This window comes from Protopterus annectens, chromosome 3.part1 (genome assembly GCF_019279795.1).
Source record: "Protopterus annectens isolate FY-2018-M chromosome 3.part1, PAN1.0, whole genome shotgun sequence".
In the NCBI taxonomy this organism is placed as follows: Eukaryota; Metazoa; Chordata; order Ceratodontiformes; family Protopteridae; genus Protopterus; species Protopterus annectens.
In genome coordinates, this window is record NC_056732.1 from 1,296,985,887 (window position 1) to 1,297,006,424 (window position 20,538).

Here is a 20,538-nt window from a genome sequence, read left to right on the forward strand (position 1 = left end):
GGTGTCCCTCAGAACCAATCCCTCCATGCCCAAGGTGGGTATCCACTGTGGCTCTTAATCAGTCCATTAATTTGCCAACCTTCTTTCCTAATTCACAGAACAAAGGGGAACGGATACTGCACTCCTTAGATGTGCACAGACAACTTAGGTTTCACCTGGACAGAACTAAACCTCAAAGAAAATCTGAACTGCTGGTGGTACTTGCTGCAGGAGCAGAGGGGAAGGCTGTTTTAAAACAAATAATTTCTAAATGGATAAGCTATTTCATTAATTTCTGTTATAAGCACCATGGATAACCTATCCCCCAGGGGATCAGATCTCATTCCACCAGGGCTGCATTTACTTCTGCAGCTTTTCTCAGAGGTGTTCCTACCAGAGATATTCTAGAAGCTGCTACCTGGAGTTCAGTTCATACTTTCACCAAGCATAATCATTTACCAATTTTCTCTAAATCCAAAGCTGGCTTTGCCACTGCTGTCTTGCAGGGCCTTATAGCTGGTCCTAATGCTGTATAAATCCATCCTCCCAACCATAGCTTTGGGAATCTACCCAAATGTAATGACTGCAATAATGAAACACGAAGAACATAGTACAGTTTTGTACACTTACCATAAATGCAGATGTTCGAATGTATTCACTGTTGTAGTCCTGGTTACCCTCCCTCCAGCCCCCTGTTTTTCTCTGAGTATACCTCTACTTTCTGTTACTATGCTTAAAAGCCTTTTTGGTGTATTTGCTTTTGGTTGGAGGTATATTTTTGCATGTTAAAATTTTATTTTGCTCCCCATTCGGGGGGCACCTGACTTCTGGGGCAAGAAAAACTGAGGTAATGACATCGACTGCATGTTTTATATCCCTGATGACCTGACGTCATGAAAGAAGTGACAGCAACCGACGCAGGACCCAAGACTTTGTTAATCAGGCCGACTGAGGGCTACTGCAAGCAGATAACCCAAATGTGATGATTGCAACAGTGAATACACTCTAACATCTACATTTATGATAACTGTACACAAATGTACTTTTTCCTGAAGGGTTCGGGTGAGATGATACCAGAGTTTCTTGATTATTTGAATAATTCTACCACCTTTCTAAAATTTACACATACTGTGAATAAAGATGAGATTTCTTAGTTGGATGTAAGGTTGATTAAAGATAAGGAACTTAGTTTTTAAATCAGAAATCTGTAGGAAACCTAGATATTCAAATAGTTTCCTACATTTTAACAGCTCTCACTCTTTCAAACCAAAGGAAGGCCGTGATTAAAGGGCTGCTCGGATGGTTGCTAGTTTTGAAAGGTTCCTAGATGAATGTGATGTCCTGAAAGAGATGTTTATGAAGAGAGGTTACCCTTGCAACTTAATAAATTAAGTCATGATGGAAGTTGTGAATAAAAGAGAAAAGGGGTTCTATAAACCAATACTACATCAAGGGGTATTGGACACTTATTTAGGGAGTTGTAGCATTAACCCTATTTTCTTAGATGATTATAATAATTCACAGTCTGAAGAAATTTTAAATATATTTGAACCTGAGGAGGGAAAGTTTGCTAGTGCCTTTGTGACAATTTTTAATCATTGCAGCAGAAATGTCACTGACATTCTATTTAAAAACTGGAGTTGTACTTATTATGAATAAAGACACTAGGAATGTTGTAGGTGATGCCCCTGTTATTGTATATAAAAGGGCAGGACCATAAAAAACTTGTTAGAACAAGTGCCATCTAAATCTCAGAATTGGGTCTATGAAGAAATGTGGTATGTGCAATTATTGTACTTATATTGAGGAGGGCTGCATATTTAGTATAAATACTATAAAAATGAAGAAAAAATGCACATGTAATTCAGAGAAAGTTGTTTACTGTGCAATTTGCGCAAAATGCTCTCGTTTTTATGTGGGGAAAACGGAGAGAAAATTAAAGAATAGGATCTATGAACACATAAGAGACATGAAGGGCAAAAAGGAGACCAATAACCTGGCCAGACATGATATGAAATTCTCAGATCATATGTTTAAATTTGATACTAGAAGTAATTATGCCAGATGCAAGGGGGAGGCCCTTGGGCTCTGATTTTAGAAAAGCAAGAAGCCGTTTGGCAATTAAAACTGAATGCTTTGCAATGGCCAGGCCTTAATGATTCATTTTCAGTTGCATGTTTCTTAAAATTAAAAGCAGTAGAGAGATGATTTTAAATGGTTTTATATAATTAAATTATTATATCTTTCTTTCAAATGTTCATATTCAATATGTCTTTTATATTTATGTTGTGCTTATTTATTAAATATGTAAATAAAAGGGAAGGGGGGAGTGTTTTTATGACCTTTTGACTATTTAAATTTGATCTGTTGCAAGAATTGCTTTATTCTGATGCATATTAAAACTTCAAAAGAGACCACAACTCTCACTGTTCTGAGTCAGGCAGAATTTTTCCCGCCTTCCCACCCATTTAAGTTGTCTTGTTAAATACCACTGTCTTTCTAGTTGCCCACCTCTTATGTTAATCTGACCATATATCTCATTTCTCTCTACTTTCATTGGCTTATGTGAGTAATCACAAAATCATCATTTTTGAAATCCCACCCCTTCAATTATTTAAATTTATTGGCCATCCTACAGTATTTCATAGTACCAAAATATAAAAGTGACCACCCCTTTCAATCCATCTTGCTGTTTTAAAAATAGTAACTCTCCACTAAACCTTAACTTTTTAAACAGGTAAAACTCAAGTTACCTACTTTCACATCTAACTTCTCTAGTGCACACTGCAGTGCATTCTTTTCAATCTTACCTTTAAGCATCCCTGTGACTAGCACTTTCTCTAATACCTGCTGGAAAGCACTAGGAAGCCTTAAACTCATACAAACACTGAACTCTCCTTGTTAACAAGGAGAAATTAATAGTAGGCACTAAACAGCCTATAATTGCAAAGTATCTTGCTAAGTAAACAGCTCCTATACTTTACAAAGAAAAAAGCCCCAAACCAAGCATGTCCAAGGGTCAGCTTCGGTGATTTCTCTTGTCTACCTGGTGAATCTGGGCATACAGGGCAATGCAGCAATTGCCTCATGTACACAGACAACCCTCTCCTCCTACCACCCAACACTACAACCTGTGAGAGATGCACTTACATAGCCAAAATGGAAGCAAAGCTCTCTCCACCCAAGATTGTGCTAAACAGTCAAGAGGAGAAGGTTAACACCCACACTACATCTCAAGCAACACATAGCCCTTCTAAACCCACACCACCAACACCCACATATAGCAACACTAAATCCACATATGCAGAGGCCCTTAACTGTAACCTGCCCAAGCAACAAAGACCTCTGAAGCTGAAGCAAACAAACACCAATCACAACCAACGTGTCACATAGTTCACAACACCAGTGTGCCACCCAGCAACAGCCCCTAAGGCAAGACAATGTACCTAACACTTTAGTCATAGGTGACTCTATAGTCCGCACACTGATGTCCCTCTCACCAGGTTGAATAAGGAGAAAATTACAGTCAGCTGCCTGTCGGGTGCCAGGATCCGCCACATAATGCATGCACTCAAGTCACTCCACCACAAGTACAAATATGACTCTGTCATTGTCCATGTTGGAGTGAATGACTTGAGACGTACCTCCCTGGACTACATGAAGAGAGACATGGAAGAGCTCTCGGATCATGTGGCCCAGGCAGGTATGACCCTAGCCCTGAGTAGCATCCTGCCTTCGCCCAGAATGATACCACAATATAAGGATAAAATGATTGACTTCAACAATTGGCTAAGCTTATGGTGTCATTCAAAGGGGATCCAGTATCTGTCTGCCTGGGATGACATGATTGACAGACCACGATGCTTTGCCAGAGATGGTCTGCACCTGTCGCCCCTGGGATTCAGGTTACTGGCTAAGGCTCTTGCCACCCCTATAGTGCCTTTTTAGGTAAACTTCAAAGGACAAAACCACCACCGTAACAGGTACAAGCATGCAAAATCTGAAGGTAATGCTACTCAATGCTAGAAGTTTAAACCTCAAAATGCACTCTCTCGAGGCACTCCTAAAAATGGAGAACATCGATATCTGTGCAGTAACTGAGACCTGGTTCAAGGCTCCAGAGAGCACCCTGCAATACCAGGCTACAACTCTTACCACACTTTTCGCCACCAAACCAGGACCGAAACACTAAAGGTGGAGGAGTGTCAATATTCACCAAGGATATTCACACCACCAGGCTAGTTGGCCAACACAATGTGTCTGAAATTCTCCAAGTGCAACTAACACTAGGTAAGACTGCAATCCAAATTGTAGCTTGCTACAGATCCCCACCACACCCCAAGATTCTCACTACACCTTTCTAAACATACTGGAAAATATTAAGATAGAACCAAACACCCTAATACTGGGTGATTTTAACTACCCTGCCATTAACTGGGAAAACTACTCATGTCCCAACACCTTTGCAACGGTTCTTGGAATTCATAAATTCCAATGCCCTGGATCAACTAATCCATAGTCCCACCAGGGCTCCAATATCCTAGACCTGGTCATTACCAACATGGGAAATCAATGCTCCATACCTATGGTCACCCCTCGTTAGTCAGGTCTGACCATAAGCTAATCACCCTTAACATCCACATCCCACCCCACCCCCAGTAAAGAAACCACCATAAAAACTTCTCCAAAGCCAACTTCATGCTACTCAAGTCAGAAGTGACAAACTTCATAACACCCATGCAGACGGAACTGAAAGTTCAACTGCTGAATCCTACACTAAGGCACTGTACGAGCACATCCACTCATGCATGAATCGTGCCATCCCAAATAGAACCAAAATGCTCTCATCCAAAAAAGGAAGCCAATCTGGTGGTCCCCTGCCATAAACAAACTTTACAACAAAAGGAAGAAACTTTTGCAGAAAAGAGGAAAATCCCAGGATGCAAAAAACTCCCTTACTGGCCTCAGTAAGAAACTAAGATGCCTCATAAAATCCTCCAAAGCTAGTTACGAAAATAAAATTGCCAAAGATTCCAAAGACAACCACAAAGCATTCTATAACTATGTCAAGAATCTAAATGGCAATGCTCAGATCTGCACTGAGCTAAAACAGAATGGCATTAAATATACTGATCCAAAGGATATTGCCAATATCCTGGCAGATGGATTCAGTGCCAACTTCACCCCCCCTCTCACCCCCTAAATGGCCCATCTCAACACCGAAGATTGCCAAATTCCAGTAATAACGGCCACACAGGTACAAAACGCACTCTCTAAAGCCAAGAATACAGCATCCATGGGACCAGATGACATCCCGGGCTGTGTACTACATGAACTACAATATGAACTGGCACCTCACCTAAGTGTCATGTTTAATCATAGCCTCACCTCAGGTTTCGTGCCCACTGAGTGGCGCAGAGCTACAGTTATCCCAATCCACAAGCGGGGATCCACCTTGGATCCCGGAAACTACCGTCCCATCAGTCTGACAAGCCTTATCTGCAAGGCCATGGAGCGTATTATCATGGAACTTATAAACAAGGACATTGGCAATCTTCAAACACTGGACCCCACCCAGTTTGGGTTTGTGAAGGACCAATCTTGTCTCCTGAACCTGATTGACTTCTTTGAATCAGTCTCCAGAGCCATGGACAAGGGTAAGGTGGTCCACACAGCCTATCTAGACCGTGCCAAGGCCTTTGACACCATCCCCCACTCTGGAATCATAGATAAACTTACTAAGTTGGGCATTAATCCCTATGTCACCCAATGGGTTGCTAAATGGCTTGCTGATAGAACCCACACTGTAAAAGTAGCCAACTCCAAATCCAGCTCCAGACAAGTGGAGTACCTCAGGGTTCAGTCCTGGGGCCGCTCTTGTTTGGCATCTACTTCTCTGAAGTACAGGTCAACACTAAGGGACTCTGGCTAACAAAGTTTGCAGATGACTGCAAACTGGGAGCCATTATTGAATCCCCAAATGATGTGGATACTCTACAAAAGGGCCTTACAGAAACAGATGCTTGGTGCCAGAGCCATGGGCTGAAGCTCAATGCCAAGAAATGTATTGTTATCCCCTTTGGGAAAAAACATGTATCCATGAATTACCATATAGGTGGCAGTACACTAAACACAGAAAGTGTTATAAGAGACTTAGGGACACAGGTGGACAGTGGTCTCACCTTCGATAACCACATCGCCACAACAGTCAGGAAATCCTTCTATGTGGCACACCTCATCACAAAGGGCTTTTCATCCAGAAAGAAGGAGGTCATTGTCCCACTGTACTCATCCCTCATTAGACCCATTATAGAATACAATGCCCCATTTGGTATGTACCTCTCAAGACATCTGCAACAACTGGAAAGGCCTCAGAAATACCTCACTAAAAGAATCACAGGCCTAAAGCAGATGCCCTACGCTGACCGCCTTAAAAAACTCCAGCTATACTCTGTCGCATATCGTCTACTCAGAGGCGATCTCTGCTTAACATACAAGGCCATGTCAAACCCAGAGCTGTTGGACATGCTACACTTAAAGAAATCCCAATCCCTCAGAGCTACACGCTCCAGGGATCTAAACCGTGTCATCACAATAAACAAAACATGCTGGAGGGATAGGTTCCTGACCCAGAGACTCCCCAGACTCTGGAATAGATTGCCCATACATGTCAAGCAGCATGCCTCTTTGGACCTCTTCAAGAGGAACCTTGACGATTGGATGGGAGAAAGGAAATTCACCCCAGGGATCACGTCAGTCACCCTGCTAGACAGGGGTCCAGGAAAGTAAATAATGTGGGAAGAAATAGCCAGGGAATTATGGCTAGGCTTGTATAGGCCCTAGGGCTGATAGCCTAGTACCAACCTATGAACCTATGAAGTTCCTGATTGTGCAGCTTTGTGGATACGTTTCTTAATAAATATTCTTTGTGGATTACCTACTGTGGTTCATTTGCTTTTACAATGTGTTCTCAGCTCCATGTTTGTGCCTGTTTTCTTTTTTGCTGTGATTTGTACAGATGTTTCTGTTGAAAAGGTATTTGTAAAGTGCTTGTGTTTGAAATGCATCCACAGTGTGCCCTGCTGGAGAGAACAGAACTGTACATGCACTGTTGTAACTGTTAAAATGTATGTGTTTTAACAGAGGAAATTAGGAGACAGGAGGTGAACCTTAGTCCAGCAAACTTTAAATATATCTGAAATTAAATCACTTTATGGGCTACGCCATTAAGATGCTGCATCTCACAGGTTTCATTGCAGACAGACAAAGTCTGTACTAGGAAGCTTTCTGTATTGTCTTTGGGGTGAACTAATTACTACTCGAAGCCTGGAGGTATGCAATTGTTTTATGACTTCCAACACCTGCCACAGATCTGAGCAAAAGCCCTTGTGTGTGTGTTTTTATAAGTAGCTGCTAAATCCTGCCAGCTTCCAGCAATGGGGGGTTTGCATGGGAACTAGAAGTCAAATGACCAGAAGTAATGTCATTCTGCAAGCAATTCCAGATGTAATATTTTATATATTTTGAGAAGTCTCTTCGTGAGACTGTGCATTTTGTAGCCTGTCTTGGGCCTGACAAGGACCATTCACCACATCATCTGCCTTGCTCTGTTAAGTAAGTAGGGAATAGTGATTGTCTTAGATTTAATCAGGTGTATAGTGAAGCTTAGTTAAGATGATGTTCTTTGTCTGTCCTTCAGTGTTGTTTTAAATATTTCCTGTGATTTAAAACTCTGTCACTGTGACTAGATATTTAGTAATGTCTTGTTTTTTTATTATTTGTTATTAGATATATTTAAACCTTTGATTGTAGCTGATTTATGTAGAGATATTTAAGTTTTGAGAGTATTTGCTTATTTATTTTGTGACACTGTGTGGGCCATTCCCAATAGTCTTGCTTTTGATCAGACTACCATTTGTATTAATAATTTCACTCAGTTTATTGGGTACCCTTGTAAGGGCCTTAAGGTAGCTGGCAGGAATGTCTGATGGCAGTGGCCTTATAGTCTGGGCAGAAGGGAGCATAGCTGGTAAACCTGTGCCAGCCGTTCCCATGTGTGTGTGTGTGTGTGTGTCAGCTACTTGGGCAGGGACACGAAGCACCTTTTGGACAGTGTGTACTGGAGGTCTTGGCTTGGATGCTCAGCTGAGATCTCAACTCTATAGCTATTGGGAGTCATGTTGGGTATCTGGAGAAAGGGAGAAACCAGCTCTGGCCTGACTGTTCCCTGTGTGCTCTTAAGGGAAATTGTGCTTGATTGTACTCTATGCAGAGAGCTGCATCTGGAAATACTGGGTATGTACCTGATGTCCTTCAAGGATGCATCTGCAGTCCTAACAAATGGGTTGTCCTGGCCTCAGGCAGCCCTTCGGTCGGCCGGATTCCAAAGTCTGGGTCTGGCCTCGGCTGATGTCGCACTTCACCCGACGTCATAGCTGCAGTTCAGCGGGTATAAAGGCATCAGCCGACGCCATTTTCCTCAGTCTTTCTTGCCGCGTGGCGCCCGAAGCAGAAGCTGTTCGCAAGTGCCGGTCGGTCAGAACCAGAGATTGCTACTACCGAAGACTTCTAAAAAGCTAAGTACCCGTTGGGGACTCTTTCTTGCCTCAGCCGATGTCAGAAAAAGTGAATAACTGTTTAACTTGTGGGAAACAAATACCTCATAAAGATTTCCACTCTTACTGCCTACCTTGTTTAGGCCCAGACCATGACGTAGCAGCTTGTCTAGCCTGTGCTTCCTTCAACCGACGGACACTTAGACGTCGGCCGGAGTTTGCAGAGGAGTTTTCGCCCGCTTTTGCTTATATCATGCCGTCGGAGACTCCGACTTCACAATTAGCTAAAAAGCGTAAGGAAAAGGACCGACACTCGCGGTCCACGGTTTCGGCCGAAACCGCGGTTAAGCCAACCGCGAGTGTCTCGGTTTCGGCCGAAACCGAGTCCGCGGTTCTTCCTTCGGCCGAAAGCATGCCTCCTTCTACCGAGGCCTCTTCCAGCATGGCTGAATCTGCTACGGAAAATCCACCTGCTTTTACAGTTTCTCAGGATTTATCAGACGCAATCCCCTTAGATGTATCTACTCCTGCACGTGGAGCTGCTAGACCCCCTGCATCCATGTCAATTAAGGCTTTTGCCAGGGCTAAAGCAGCTAAATCTTCAAAGGCCGTGCCTGCTAAAGCCCCCTCTCACAGGCCTAGCTCTAGTACTCAAATGCTTAGTCTAGCAGAGGATCTCATTTCTTTGATCAGGGGAACCCAGTCTCACCCTGACAGGGCCTCTCACCCACCTCCAGAGAAGAGGCTTAGAGCAGAGCCCCCTGAGCCAGTTTCTTCAGATTATTCCTCTGATTCGGAAAATACAAATCCTCCAGAGGGCCCTTATTCTCCATATGAGGACTCTGATGCAGAGGATTCCATACCTTCTGCCTCTCCTCCTGAGGGATTTTCTTTTGGGGAAACCTTGCATGCTATGAGGGAACAATTTCAATGGCAGGGCCAGGATTTTTCAGACTCTAGGAAAAGGCTTAGGACCTTTTTGCATTTACCACAGCATAGGCCTTTAGCTATTCCTCCAGTACTTACAGTTGTGGATGATGCATTTAATGATGCTTGTACTGCCCCTGACTCACTGCCTCCGGCCCCTGCTAAGCCCGACAGATACTACAGGGTTCCGGACACACATTATCATTTGTATAAGGCTCCTATTGCAGATCCTGAAACTATTTCACAGGGCCCCAAAGCTGTAGCAGCTGCCTCTGCCAAAAACCCCCTCCCCTCTGAAAGAGAATCTAGGGCTTTGGAGAGATGGGGTAAAAAAGTTTATACTTCTGCTACTCTTTCGGCTAGGGCCTTAAACTGTCAATTCCACATGATTCAGTGTCAGGAATTTCTGTTAGATCAGCTCACTAAAAAACTGTCCTCGCCTGAACCTTTAGACCGTAAGTCCCTTCAGGATTTGGTGCATAACACTCAGCAGGTCAGTAATCATTCCTTAAAATGCGGCTATGATGCACTGGAAGCTTCCTTTAGATCAGCTATGACTGGTACAGTGATCAGAAGGCATGCATGGTTAAAAGAGCAATCCTTACCAGACCATGTAAAGGCAAAGCTTCTAGATGCTCCCATGGAAAAGCACAGTTTGTTTGGTTCCCCTGCACAGCAAGTGTTGAAAAAGGTGGAAGAAAGAGCTAAATCTGTCCAGACAGTCAAGGATTTCTTACAGGTCCAGCCTCCGAGGTTTAGTAGGAACTGGCCTTCCAAGAATTGGTCCTTTCCAGACACCACCAGAGCACAGAGAAGCAGAAATAGATGCCCTAGAGGCAGAGGTCAATCCAGAGGTGCCTACAGGGGACGTCAGTGGCAGCCTAACAGCCAGAGAACTACTGCCACAGATCCAGCCACTACCACTTCCACAGGACAATCACAGTGACTTGGCTCTGAAACCACCTACCAGGGAACAACTGGCAGCACCCTTAGGCGGAAAGCTAGCCTTATTTTCAGTAAACTGGCATTACATTACAGGAGACAAATGGATTTTACAGACAGACAAAGGCTACAGGTTTCACTTCCATACTCTTCCAAGGAAGAGAGGAATGCCAAACCTACCTCCAAACCAAAGGACAAACGCTCTACAGCAAATAGACCACTTTCTAAGGATGAGAGCTATAGAAAAGGTACCGGCTATGGAACAAGGACAAGGATTTTATTCAAGGCTTTTCCTAGTACCAAGAAAGGAAAACCAATGGAGACCTATCCTCGACCTGTCCGCTCTAAACACATATCTCATTGTTCCAAAATTCAAAATGCTGACCCTACAGCAACTTCTTCCCATGCTGGGCAAGGAGTCTTGGCTGGTTACTCTGGGTCTCAAGGAGGCATACCTGCATGTCCCCATACGACCAAATTGCAGAAGATACCTCAGATTTCTTGCAGGATCAGAGCATTATCAATTCTCAGCATTGCCTTTTGGCTTATCTACTGCGCCCAGAGTATTCACAAAATGGCTGGCATCAGTAATTGCTCATTGCAGGCTTCAGGGAATTCAAATTTATCCATACCTGGACTGCCTGTTACAAGCGGACAGCAAAGACAAATTAACAAAAGATTTGAAAAAGGTTATTCACCTGCTGCAGGCCCTGGGATACACAGTCAACACAAAAAAGTCAAAGCTGATACCATCCCAAAGGATAACTTTCCTGGGTGCAGAACTGGACACATCAAACCAGATGGCATTCCTCACAGCAGAAAAACAGAAGCAGCTACCACTCTATTTCATGGCATTAACAACGGAGAACCAGCTTACAGCAAGGAAAATCCTGCAAGCCCTGGGTTACATGGCATCCTGCATAATATTAATTCCACATGCCAGACTACATATGAGGAAGTTGCAATGGTACCTCAGGAATTTATGGTCTCAGCACAAGCACAGCCTAGAAACCCAAATTCCAATAATTCCATGCCTGAAGCAAGAATTCCAGTGGTGGGCCCAGGCCTGTCAATTGAACAAAGGACTGCCCTTCCACAGGCCTCACCCAAGCCAAACTATCACCACGGACGCCTCAGACCTAGGTTGGGGGGCACACATGGTGGACAAGTGCATACAAGGCTTATGGACTCAAGACCAGATGAACCTACACATAAATCAAAAAGAGATGCTGGCAGTAAAACAGGCAATCCAGACATTCAGACCATTCCTTCAACAGGGTCATTTGCTGATAAGGACGGACAACACCACAGTTATGTGGTATATCAACAAATAGGGAGGCACACATTCATATCCTCTATGCCGGATGGCAATGGATCTCTGGAATGTGGCCCTGAACCTCAACATTCAGCTCCAAGCCATATTTGTGCCAGGAAAAGAAAATATACTAGCAGACATCTTAAGCAGAACCACCACGGATGCCCATGAATGGATGCTGCATCCAGACATCTTCAAAACCATCACAAGGAAATGGGGACTGCCAGAAATAGACCTGTTGGCATCCCCACACAACCACCAATTGAAAAAATTCTGCACAAGGACATACCACCCACTTGCTTGGAAGGTGGACGCCCTATCCTTCAGTTGGGAAAACCTGACAGCATATGCATTCCCACCTCTTCCTTTGATGCACAAAGTGCTACTGAAGATCAAAGAAGATCACCCGAGGATCATCTTGATAGCACCAGATTGGCCAAGGCAACATTGGTACCCGCTACTGAGGAGTATGTCCCGGGAACACGCATGGCCTCTACCCCTACTACCTCTACTGCTAACACAGAACAACTTCAAAATCCTGCATCCAAACTTGAAAACACTGCAGCTAGCTGCTTGGAACATTACATAAGGAAAAATAACTCAGATTTATCTCAAAGGGTTAAAGACATTATCTTGGAGGCTCGCAGACCCCCAACAAGGAAAACTTATTCAGCAAAATGGAAAGGATATCTCATTTGGAGTGCAACTAAAGGAGTAGATGCATCATTGGCAAACATAGCTAACATCCTGGAATACTTAGCAGAGCTTTTCCACAATGGTCTGTCTTACTCCTCCATTAAGATTCATGCATCAGCAATTTCAGCAGAATACAACATGGATCCTCCAGTCTTTTCTCAACCTCTACTCGGGCAGTTTCTCAGAGGAATTAAAAATGTAAAGCCACCAAGGAAACCACCATTGCCTACATGGGACTTGAACTTTGTGTTAGAAAAGTTGACACTCCCCCCTTTTGAACCAGCAGCAACAGCAGAATTACAGTACTTATCTTGGAAAACTGCATTCCTGCTTGCAATCACTTCAGCTAGAAGGGTTTCTGAATTACAGGCATTAATGGCAGTACAGCCCTTCCTTATCTTCCATCAGGATAGAGTGTCCATGAGAACTAATCCTACCTTTATGCCAAAGGTGGTCTCCAGGGTATCATTAAACCAAGCAATACACCTACCAACATTCTTCCCCAACCCGCAGAACAGGGGGGAAAGATTGCTGCATACCTTGGATGAACACAGACAATTGCGCTACTGCCTGGACAGAACCAAGAACAATAGAAAAACTGACCAGCTTCTGGTAGCATATGCAACAGGAATGGAAGGAAAAGCAATTTCAAAACACACAAATCTCAAAATGGATAGGAAATTGCATTAGATTTTGTTACTCTTTTCATGGAAAGGCAACTCCAGAAAACATCAGGCCTCACTCCACAAGGGCTACAGCCACTACTACAGCTTTCTTACGAGGAGTGGCTACCAAAGACATTTTAGAGGCTGCCACTTGGAGCTCCGTGCATACATTTGCCAAGCATTATAATCTACCTTTATACTCCAGATCCCGAGCAGGTTTTGCCACTGCTGTTTTGCAAGGGATCTTAACTACACCATAAACTCTTAGTGCCTCCTTAGTGCCTCCTCCCCAGTTTGGCTATGGTATTCTACCCATTTGTTAGGACTGCAGATGCATCCTTGAAGGACATAGTACAGTTTTGTACCTACCATAAATGTAGATGTCAGAGAGGTATGCATCTGCAGTCAGGATTACCCACCCTCCTTCCCCTCTGTGGTACTCCTAGGGTATTTGCCCATCTTGTAGCTAGCTGGGGGAATCTATTATGGTGCATTTGTTTGTATATATGTATATACATGTTTATTCTATTTGCGCTCTATTGTTTGGAAACATTTGCATTTATCCAAATTTAGCCTTCCTAGAGGGCACCTGATATCTGGGGCAAGAAACACCGAGGAAAATGGCGTCGGCTGATGCCTTTATACCCGCTGAACTTGCAGCTATGACGTCGGGTGAAGTGCGACATCAGCCGAGGCCAGACCCAGACATTGGAATCCGGCCGACCGAAGGGCTGCCTGAGGCCAGGACAACCCATTTGTTAGGACTGCAGATGCATACCTCTCGGACATCTACATTTATGGTAGGTACAAAACTGTACTTTATCCTTCCAGTGAACATTCCCCATAGGTGCCACTGGTGAGGATTGAGGCTCCTTGATTACTGGCCCAGAGGTGGAGGGGTATCACACCTTCACCAAACATTCCAAATGGATGGAATTTCTGAGGCTAGGGCAGGTTTTGCCTGAGCCATTCTCCATGGCTTTCTGGAGAGCTTGACTGCTTCTTCCTTCACACTTTACTCATGCGCTTTTGTAGTCTCCCTCATGTAAAGAATACTGTAACAGATGAATAGAAGGACATAGCATAGTTGTGTAAAATCTTACCATAGTGATGTCCTTCTCTTCTCTGTTGCAGTATTCCAGTCCTTCCCCCTTTCACCTGGTGGTTTGGTTCTTTATCTTGGATGTTCATACCTTTCTGTACATTGGCATTCCTCTTGGGGCATTCAGTTCTGAGGTTGGTATGCATGTATGCCGCTTTTATGACTAGCATACAGCAGCAGTGACGTACCATACACCCTACAGTAATGTACACTGGCCAATGTCGGGTTGTCTATGGTGGAGAACTCCATTATGTAAAGAATACTGCAACAGAGGAAGAGAAGGGCATCTATCATTATGGTAAGATTTTACATGATACTTCTTTCTGGGCTTACTCCACTAGGACAGCAGCCACTGTTGCAGCCTTTTTAGCAATGTCTCAGCTGGAGTATCTGTGAAACCGCCACATAAACCTAACATTCACACCTTCAGCTTTACATGTTAAGTTCATATTCCAGGAGCTGAGCAGGATTTACAACTGCGATTTTTCAAGGCATGTTGGCTCCTCCACCTTAGGCCTATGGCTGGGATCTATGCCTTAGTAATCATTTATGATTAATTGTATAGTGGCAGTAATTCCTGTAGAGAAGCATTCATTATTATGTTGAGTTGGTCAGACAGCTACACTGAGTTCATCAACGGGATCACTGCTGTTGTGTAGGCTCCACCCCTCTGTTACCCTGAAGATGGGCTCTTCTTTTTCTGTCTCACCTTCAGATGTCTGTGCCTGACCTCTGCAGTCTGGACAGGGATATGCGCTTACTGAAGGTCTGCTCTAGCCCCTTCTGCAGACCCAGAATAATAGATGTACTTGTTGATGACATCACTATTTATTTTTCACACAGAAATAACCTAATGATAGCGCTGGCTGCTTTCCCTTTTCTATTTTGTGTTCTGCTGATATTCTTGGTGTGGAGAGGAAACCATCCCTACTATAGAGGCATCCACATTTCTGTAAGTCTAGATAGATGTACTTGCAGCTAATTCCTATCCATGATTAATTATACTGCAACATTGAATCCTGTATTCAAACAATATACTATTAGGGTATGTTCACCATGGTATTGTACTTTCTTGAGTTATTGGAATTTCCCAGTTCAGCCCAATTTCCCATTTCAGGTTGATCATTTCTGATTATTTACCACAGTCAGATCTGTAAATGCTGCTTAGATTGGCAGTTTGCTACTTCAGTAGTTGTGATACTGCATATGGAGTTTCTAAGCACTCAGAGCATGAATATGTACAGGTACACATTTGCATCTTCGTATACTATTTTATTGTAGCTGTCTGTGTAAGATGTTAGTAAATCTTAACGGTACTGAGTATTTCCATGACAACTTGCTATTTTTGAGTAGTTGTGCATCTGCCGTGCTGAATACTTAGTCTTGTACCTTACCTTGGACAACTTTGGTTGCTGCACCAGAATGATGCATTGGATATAATTTCATTTAATATATGCTATTTTTACAATAATATTTTGCAGGTGTGTTAGATGCCAAGAAACCTTCATCAATGCATCAGGCTCCTGTCATTGTAATAGCCAGTCAAGCACACAAGTAAGTATTTTCAAGTTGCTTGGTGAAGCCATATAGTCTCAGAATGAACACAAATCAATTTTGAGTAAGGATTTGGTACATATTTTCCTAAAGACGGTAGTAGATTGCCTTGCTAATTTAGCCAATTTGGTGGTGGTTAGTACTGTGTAAAGAAGCTTTATTTGTATTTTTATCCTTGCGTCTTAGAAAGCATCATAGTGTATTACATTATTCCGTGCAGATGATGATAGTACTGTAGTCTTAACACTTTGGTTTCTACACACCAGTGTTACGCATGCTGTCTGCTGGAAGTGTGAGTGTGGTAATTTTGTGAGTTTTGCAATTACAAAAATCCATTATGAATGGAGAATAAAAAAGCAGATATCAAAACTCACTGAAATGCAGTTCGTGTTTTTCTGAATTGTGGATTGCTGTCCTACTCATCAATGCCACTGTTACTTATGTAAACTAACAAAATAATCGTATTGTACCTTGGAGGAGTAAGAGTACTGTATCACATTCTCATACTTGATATGTTTTTGGATGTTTAATCTTGCTGTTCTAGGCATCATTACTGCAATTAAGACTTTCAACAGGAAGCCCACCATCTTCCAAGTAGAAAAGGCATTCAGTCGAGTGAGGTGGGATTTCATGTTTATGCTCTTAATGATTTAATGTTTTCACAGTAGGTTTTTACATCCAATAAAACACATGTATAAAGGGACTATGGCCTGCATTAAGATTAATGCAGAATTAATGTAGGCTTTCAGGGTGTCAGTGGAACAAGGCAGGGATGTCCTCTGTCCCTACTGCTTTTTGCCTTGTGTTTAGAACCTTTGGCCATTAGGTTCAGATCATCCTTGTTGCAGAGATCTGTTGTTGGTGAGGAAGAAATTAAGATAATTTTATACACAAACAACCTCCTTACATAGATGTTTGACCCAAATATGCACATTAGGCTATTAATGAAAACTTATTATAAAATATATCTTGTAATACTAATCTTTTTTAGAAAAACATTACAATAAGTAGTGTAAGCTTTTTATCATAGCATGCGTAACCTTGTAGAACAGCACAAGGTAGTATACATTCAGAAACATTTTACTTATCAGTACTGCATTGGTACAGGGTTAATCATGCTGTCAGGCATTGTCTAACTTTAAAACAGTGCAACTGTTACTGACAACGTTTTACTTTTCAGTGCAGTAAATACTATGATAGTATGTTAACATTTTAATTAGTTCACTGATTCCAGTCTCACTGTACATATATACTTTTGTCACCACCACATAATACAAATTAGTACACGGGACCGCAGTATATATGATGCACAGTGAGGCTGGAAATGGCACAGAATACAAATTAGTACATGAGAAACAGCAATGTACAACACCTTTAGGCGGCAGACCAGTGAACTAGTAGCACTAAAATAGTGCAGTATGTGCTTGCATATGGAACCAGTCTGGTGGCATAAAGGGGGTAAAGCCTTGATTAAAGCCTAGGTGATACAGACAGATGAAATGGCGTGGAGGGCTCGGCATCCCATTTGGGGTGGAAAGGTGCTCATCCATGATGCTCCGTAAAGGGAGGTGTGGTCCAAAGAGGAATGTTGTCCTTGGATGTAGTCAATGACCATGGAGGGCAGGAAAAGGGAGTGGGTAGGGCATATAAAAGAGAAAAAAAAAAAAACAGATGGAAGCACAGATGGCCAAGACCCCTTGGTGCCCTAAGGATCCATGACTGGCACCAGCTATACCGGAGTAGACAAGGGGAGATAGGAGAATGGCTGGTGGACATGGGGGATTGGGACCTGGGCTTGTAGGATGATATCTGAAGGAGAGCAAAAAAAAAATGTGCGTGCATATGCAGCAAGATTTTACACAATGCGTCTTCTCATAAATCTCATCGGTTTTAAAAACTGTTACCATGTGCTCCATAAGTATACTGTTGTTCACAGTATCCATAGTGTTATATATGATTTGAAAAGGTAACGGTCATGTAATACACCTAATTAACAAGCTCATTGGCTTTGGAAAGTAATGCACATAGGTTGTTGAAGTTCGCTATATATGACTGACAAAATATGTCCAGTCCTGAATTCACATCCACATGCTAGTACATCCACCCATGTTCACCGTTGTCCAAGATAATGTGGCTTGACAACAGGACAACCTCAACCAACCACATGGGAGAAGTAGGAGATGCTCCAGTTTGTAGGCCACACCCTACAATTCCAAGATGTACTTCAAGAATAGCGGTCATTACTGGATGGCTATTCTAGGGCAGTTATTTGGGAAGAGCTTTGTTGGGCCTGACACTAGATTAGTTTTACCATAAGTAGTCGGACCTATGATGAAGATTGTCTAAGCAGTAAGTACCCACTGAGTGGGTAGCATCACTTAACCTTTATATGAAGTCAGTGTGCAATTTGTGTTGACAGACTGTTTTGTTGCAGAACGAGGGCTGGTAGCAGTTCATATACATAGTTATCCTTCTAAACATCACTGTGTAGTATGGAAGTGGTAGCAGTACTTCAGAGACCAGCATAATGAGTATATTTTTGTAAGTGGTTGTGAAGTGCATGTCTATATATCCAACTTTTTCTTGTGTAGGTTTAAGAATCAGCTCCTTAACCTCTAGGCCAACTACTAACTGATATCTTATATTTCAGTAAGAGTCAGCAGTATGTGTGCTATGCTTTAATGTGTTACAGATTCGTTTTGCAAGTATAAAGTAGTTGTAGCACCATGCCACATAGCCAGGTGTGGGTCATATTTACAGTACAGATTGCTGGCTTTCTCACCTTCACTGTACATTCCTATTACATACCTGTTCTGCAGTGTCAGATGTAGTTCACAGCTGTAAATGAGATTGCTAGCTCTCTAAACTTTGCTGTCTTTGCAGCACCATTGTGCGATGGCAGGGACAAACTCATATGCTCAGTTGAAAATGCTGGCTGTCTAAGCTTCATTGTACATTCCTGTTGTGACCCTCCTGCATAAATAAATGATTCATCTTGTACATTCAGGTCAGTGTTACTCAGTGAAAACCAACTAATTGAATGACATAACCCATTGAGTTGGCTCCCCTTCCCCATAATTGTTGCGACAGTGAAATATGTTAATATGGGTTGGGGAGGAATAACACTCCACGACAGTCAGAGCAGCCTGGAAAATAACTTTAGGAAATGCCATTTCTTAAGGTGGGAGGCAATTCAGTGAGTGTATAACTAATGTGTCCCTGTATGCAACATGAGAAGCAGTTCATATATGTAGAATAGATTATCCTTCGAAACTTTATTATATATTTAAGATGGCTGATTTTTGTCCTCCCTTCGGGATGAGGCTTAATGATGTTCTTTGTGTTTCACTGTTGCAGTCATCACATTTGGGTTATCTGTTTGCAGTAGCCCTCAGTTGGCCTGATTAACACAGTCTTGGGTCCTGCGTCGGTTGCTGTCCCTTCTGTGACGTCAGGTCATCAGGGGTATAAAACATGCAGCCGACACCATTAAATCGGTCTTACTTGCCGTATGGTGCCTGAAGCAGAAGCAGTTCACAAGTGCCGGTCGGCCGACTCCTGAAATTTTCGTTTTCGAGTTTCAGAACCAAAATCTTCAACTAAAAGCTAAGTACCCTGTTAGGGAAACTTTTTCTTGCTCTTAACCGATGTCAGTAAAAGTTAATAATTACATTACTTGTGGAAAGCAAATACCTCATAAAGATTTTCATTCGTACTGTATTCCTTGCTTGCGTACCTTGCTGTCAGTTTTGTGCCTTATTTAAACCACGAACTATCAGTCATCGGTATATTTATGCTTCTAAATATTTTGGTGCTCGGTTCAATTATCCCGATATGTCTTCGGTAAGCCATCCGACTACTGATATTCCAAAAAAACACAAAGATAGAGACAGGCCCCTGAGGTCCAAAGCTGCAGACAGTGCTTCTACAAAGCAGTTAGGCGGTACTCAGGTGCTTTCGCAGCCCATGATACCCGCTACTTCAGATTTGCAGGCCTCTACTGAGACCCATTCGGAGTCCGGTATGCCTTGAGATGCTTCAACTGTGGAACCTGCAGATGTCTCTACCTTGGATGGGACCAGAGCTGCTGTGCAGGCACCGGCTTCTGAGGGTGTCTTCAGGCGTACTGACTTGCGTATTAAACAGATGCCATCTTCTTCCTCAAGGACTAAAACTCGAACCATGCCTAGAAAACTGACGCCCAGACTGCATGGCCAGGCCTCTATGCCTAAAAAACAAATGATGAGAATGGCTGAAAACATTATTACTTTAATCAGGGGAAGCTAACCTTCCCCCTCTAAGAAACCTAGGACTGAGTTTGCTTATGATACTGCTGACCAGGATTCTGAATTTTCTGTTTCCTCTGATGACCAGGATTTACCCTTACTTACCTATGAGGATTCTGATGCTGAGGACTGTATTCCCTCTGCATCCCCCCCAGAGGATTTTCTTTTGGTGAAACCTTGCATACCCTCAGGGAGCATTTTCGTTTGGAAAGTCAGGATTTCTATGATTCTAAAAAGAGGCTTGGGGATTTCTTACTCCTGCCCCAGCACAGGCCTTTAGCCATACCTTCTGTACTAGACATTGTTGATGATGCCTTTTTGGAATCTAGCTTGGCCTCTTACTCTACCCCCTGCTCCCAGAAAACCTCATAGATATTATAGGGTTCCTGACTCTCAAGTTCCTTTATAAAAATTCTACTGCCGATCCTGAGACCATTTCACAGGGACCCAAGGGCATTAAAGCTGCTACTGCCAAAAATCCTACCCCCCTCTGAGACTCCAGGGCACTGGTTAGATG

At 42.9% G+C, this 20,538-nt stretch overlaps 1 protein-coding gene across 1 annotated transcript in view; it reads left to right on the forward strand.

Moving 5' to 3' along the window:
- The window catches only part of LOC122797768 (meckelin-like), a 423,515-nt gene extending 407,744 nt beyond the window's left edge, over positions 1 to 15,771 (forward strand). Inside the window, exon 5 of the mRNA XM_044066289.1 lies at positions 15,663 to 15,771. Within this exon, the coding sequence (XP_043922224.1) occupies positions 15,663 to 15,771 (109 nt within the window). The remainder of the gene's footprint in view (positions 1 to 15,662) is intronic.
- Positions 15,772 to 20,538: the final 4,767 nt, after the last annotated feature.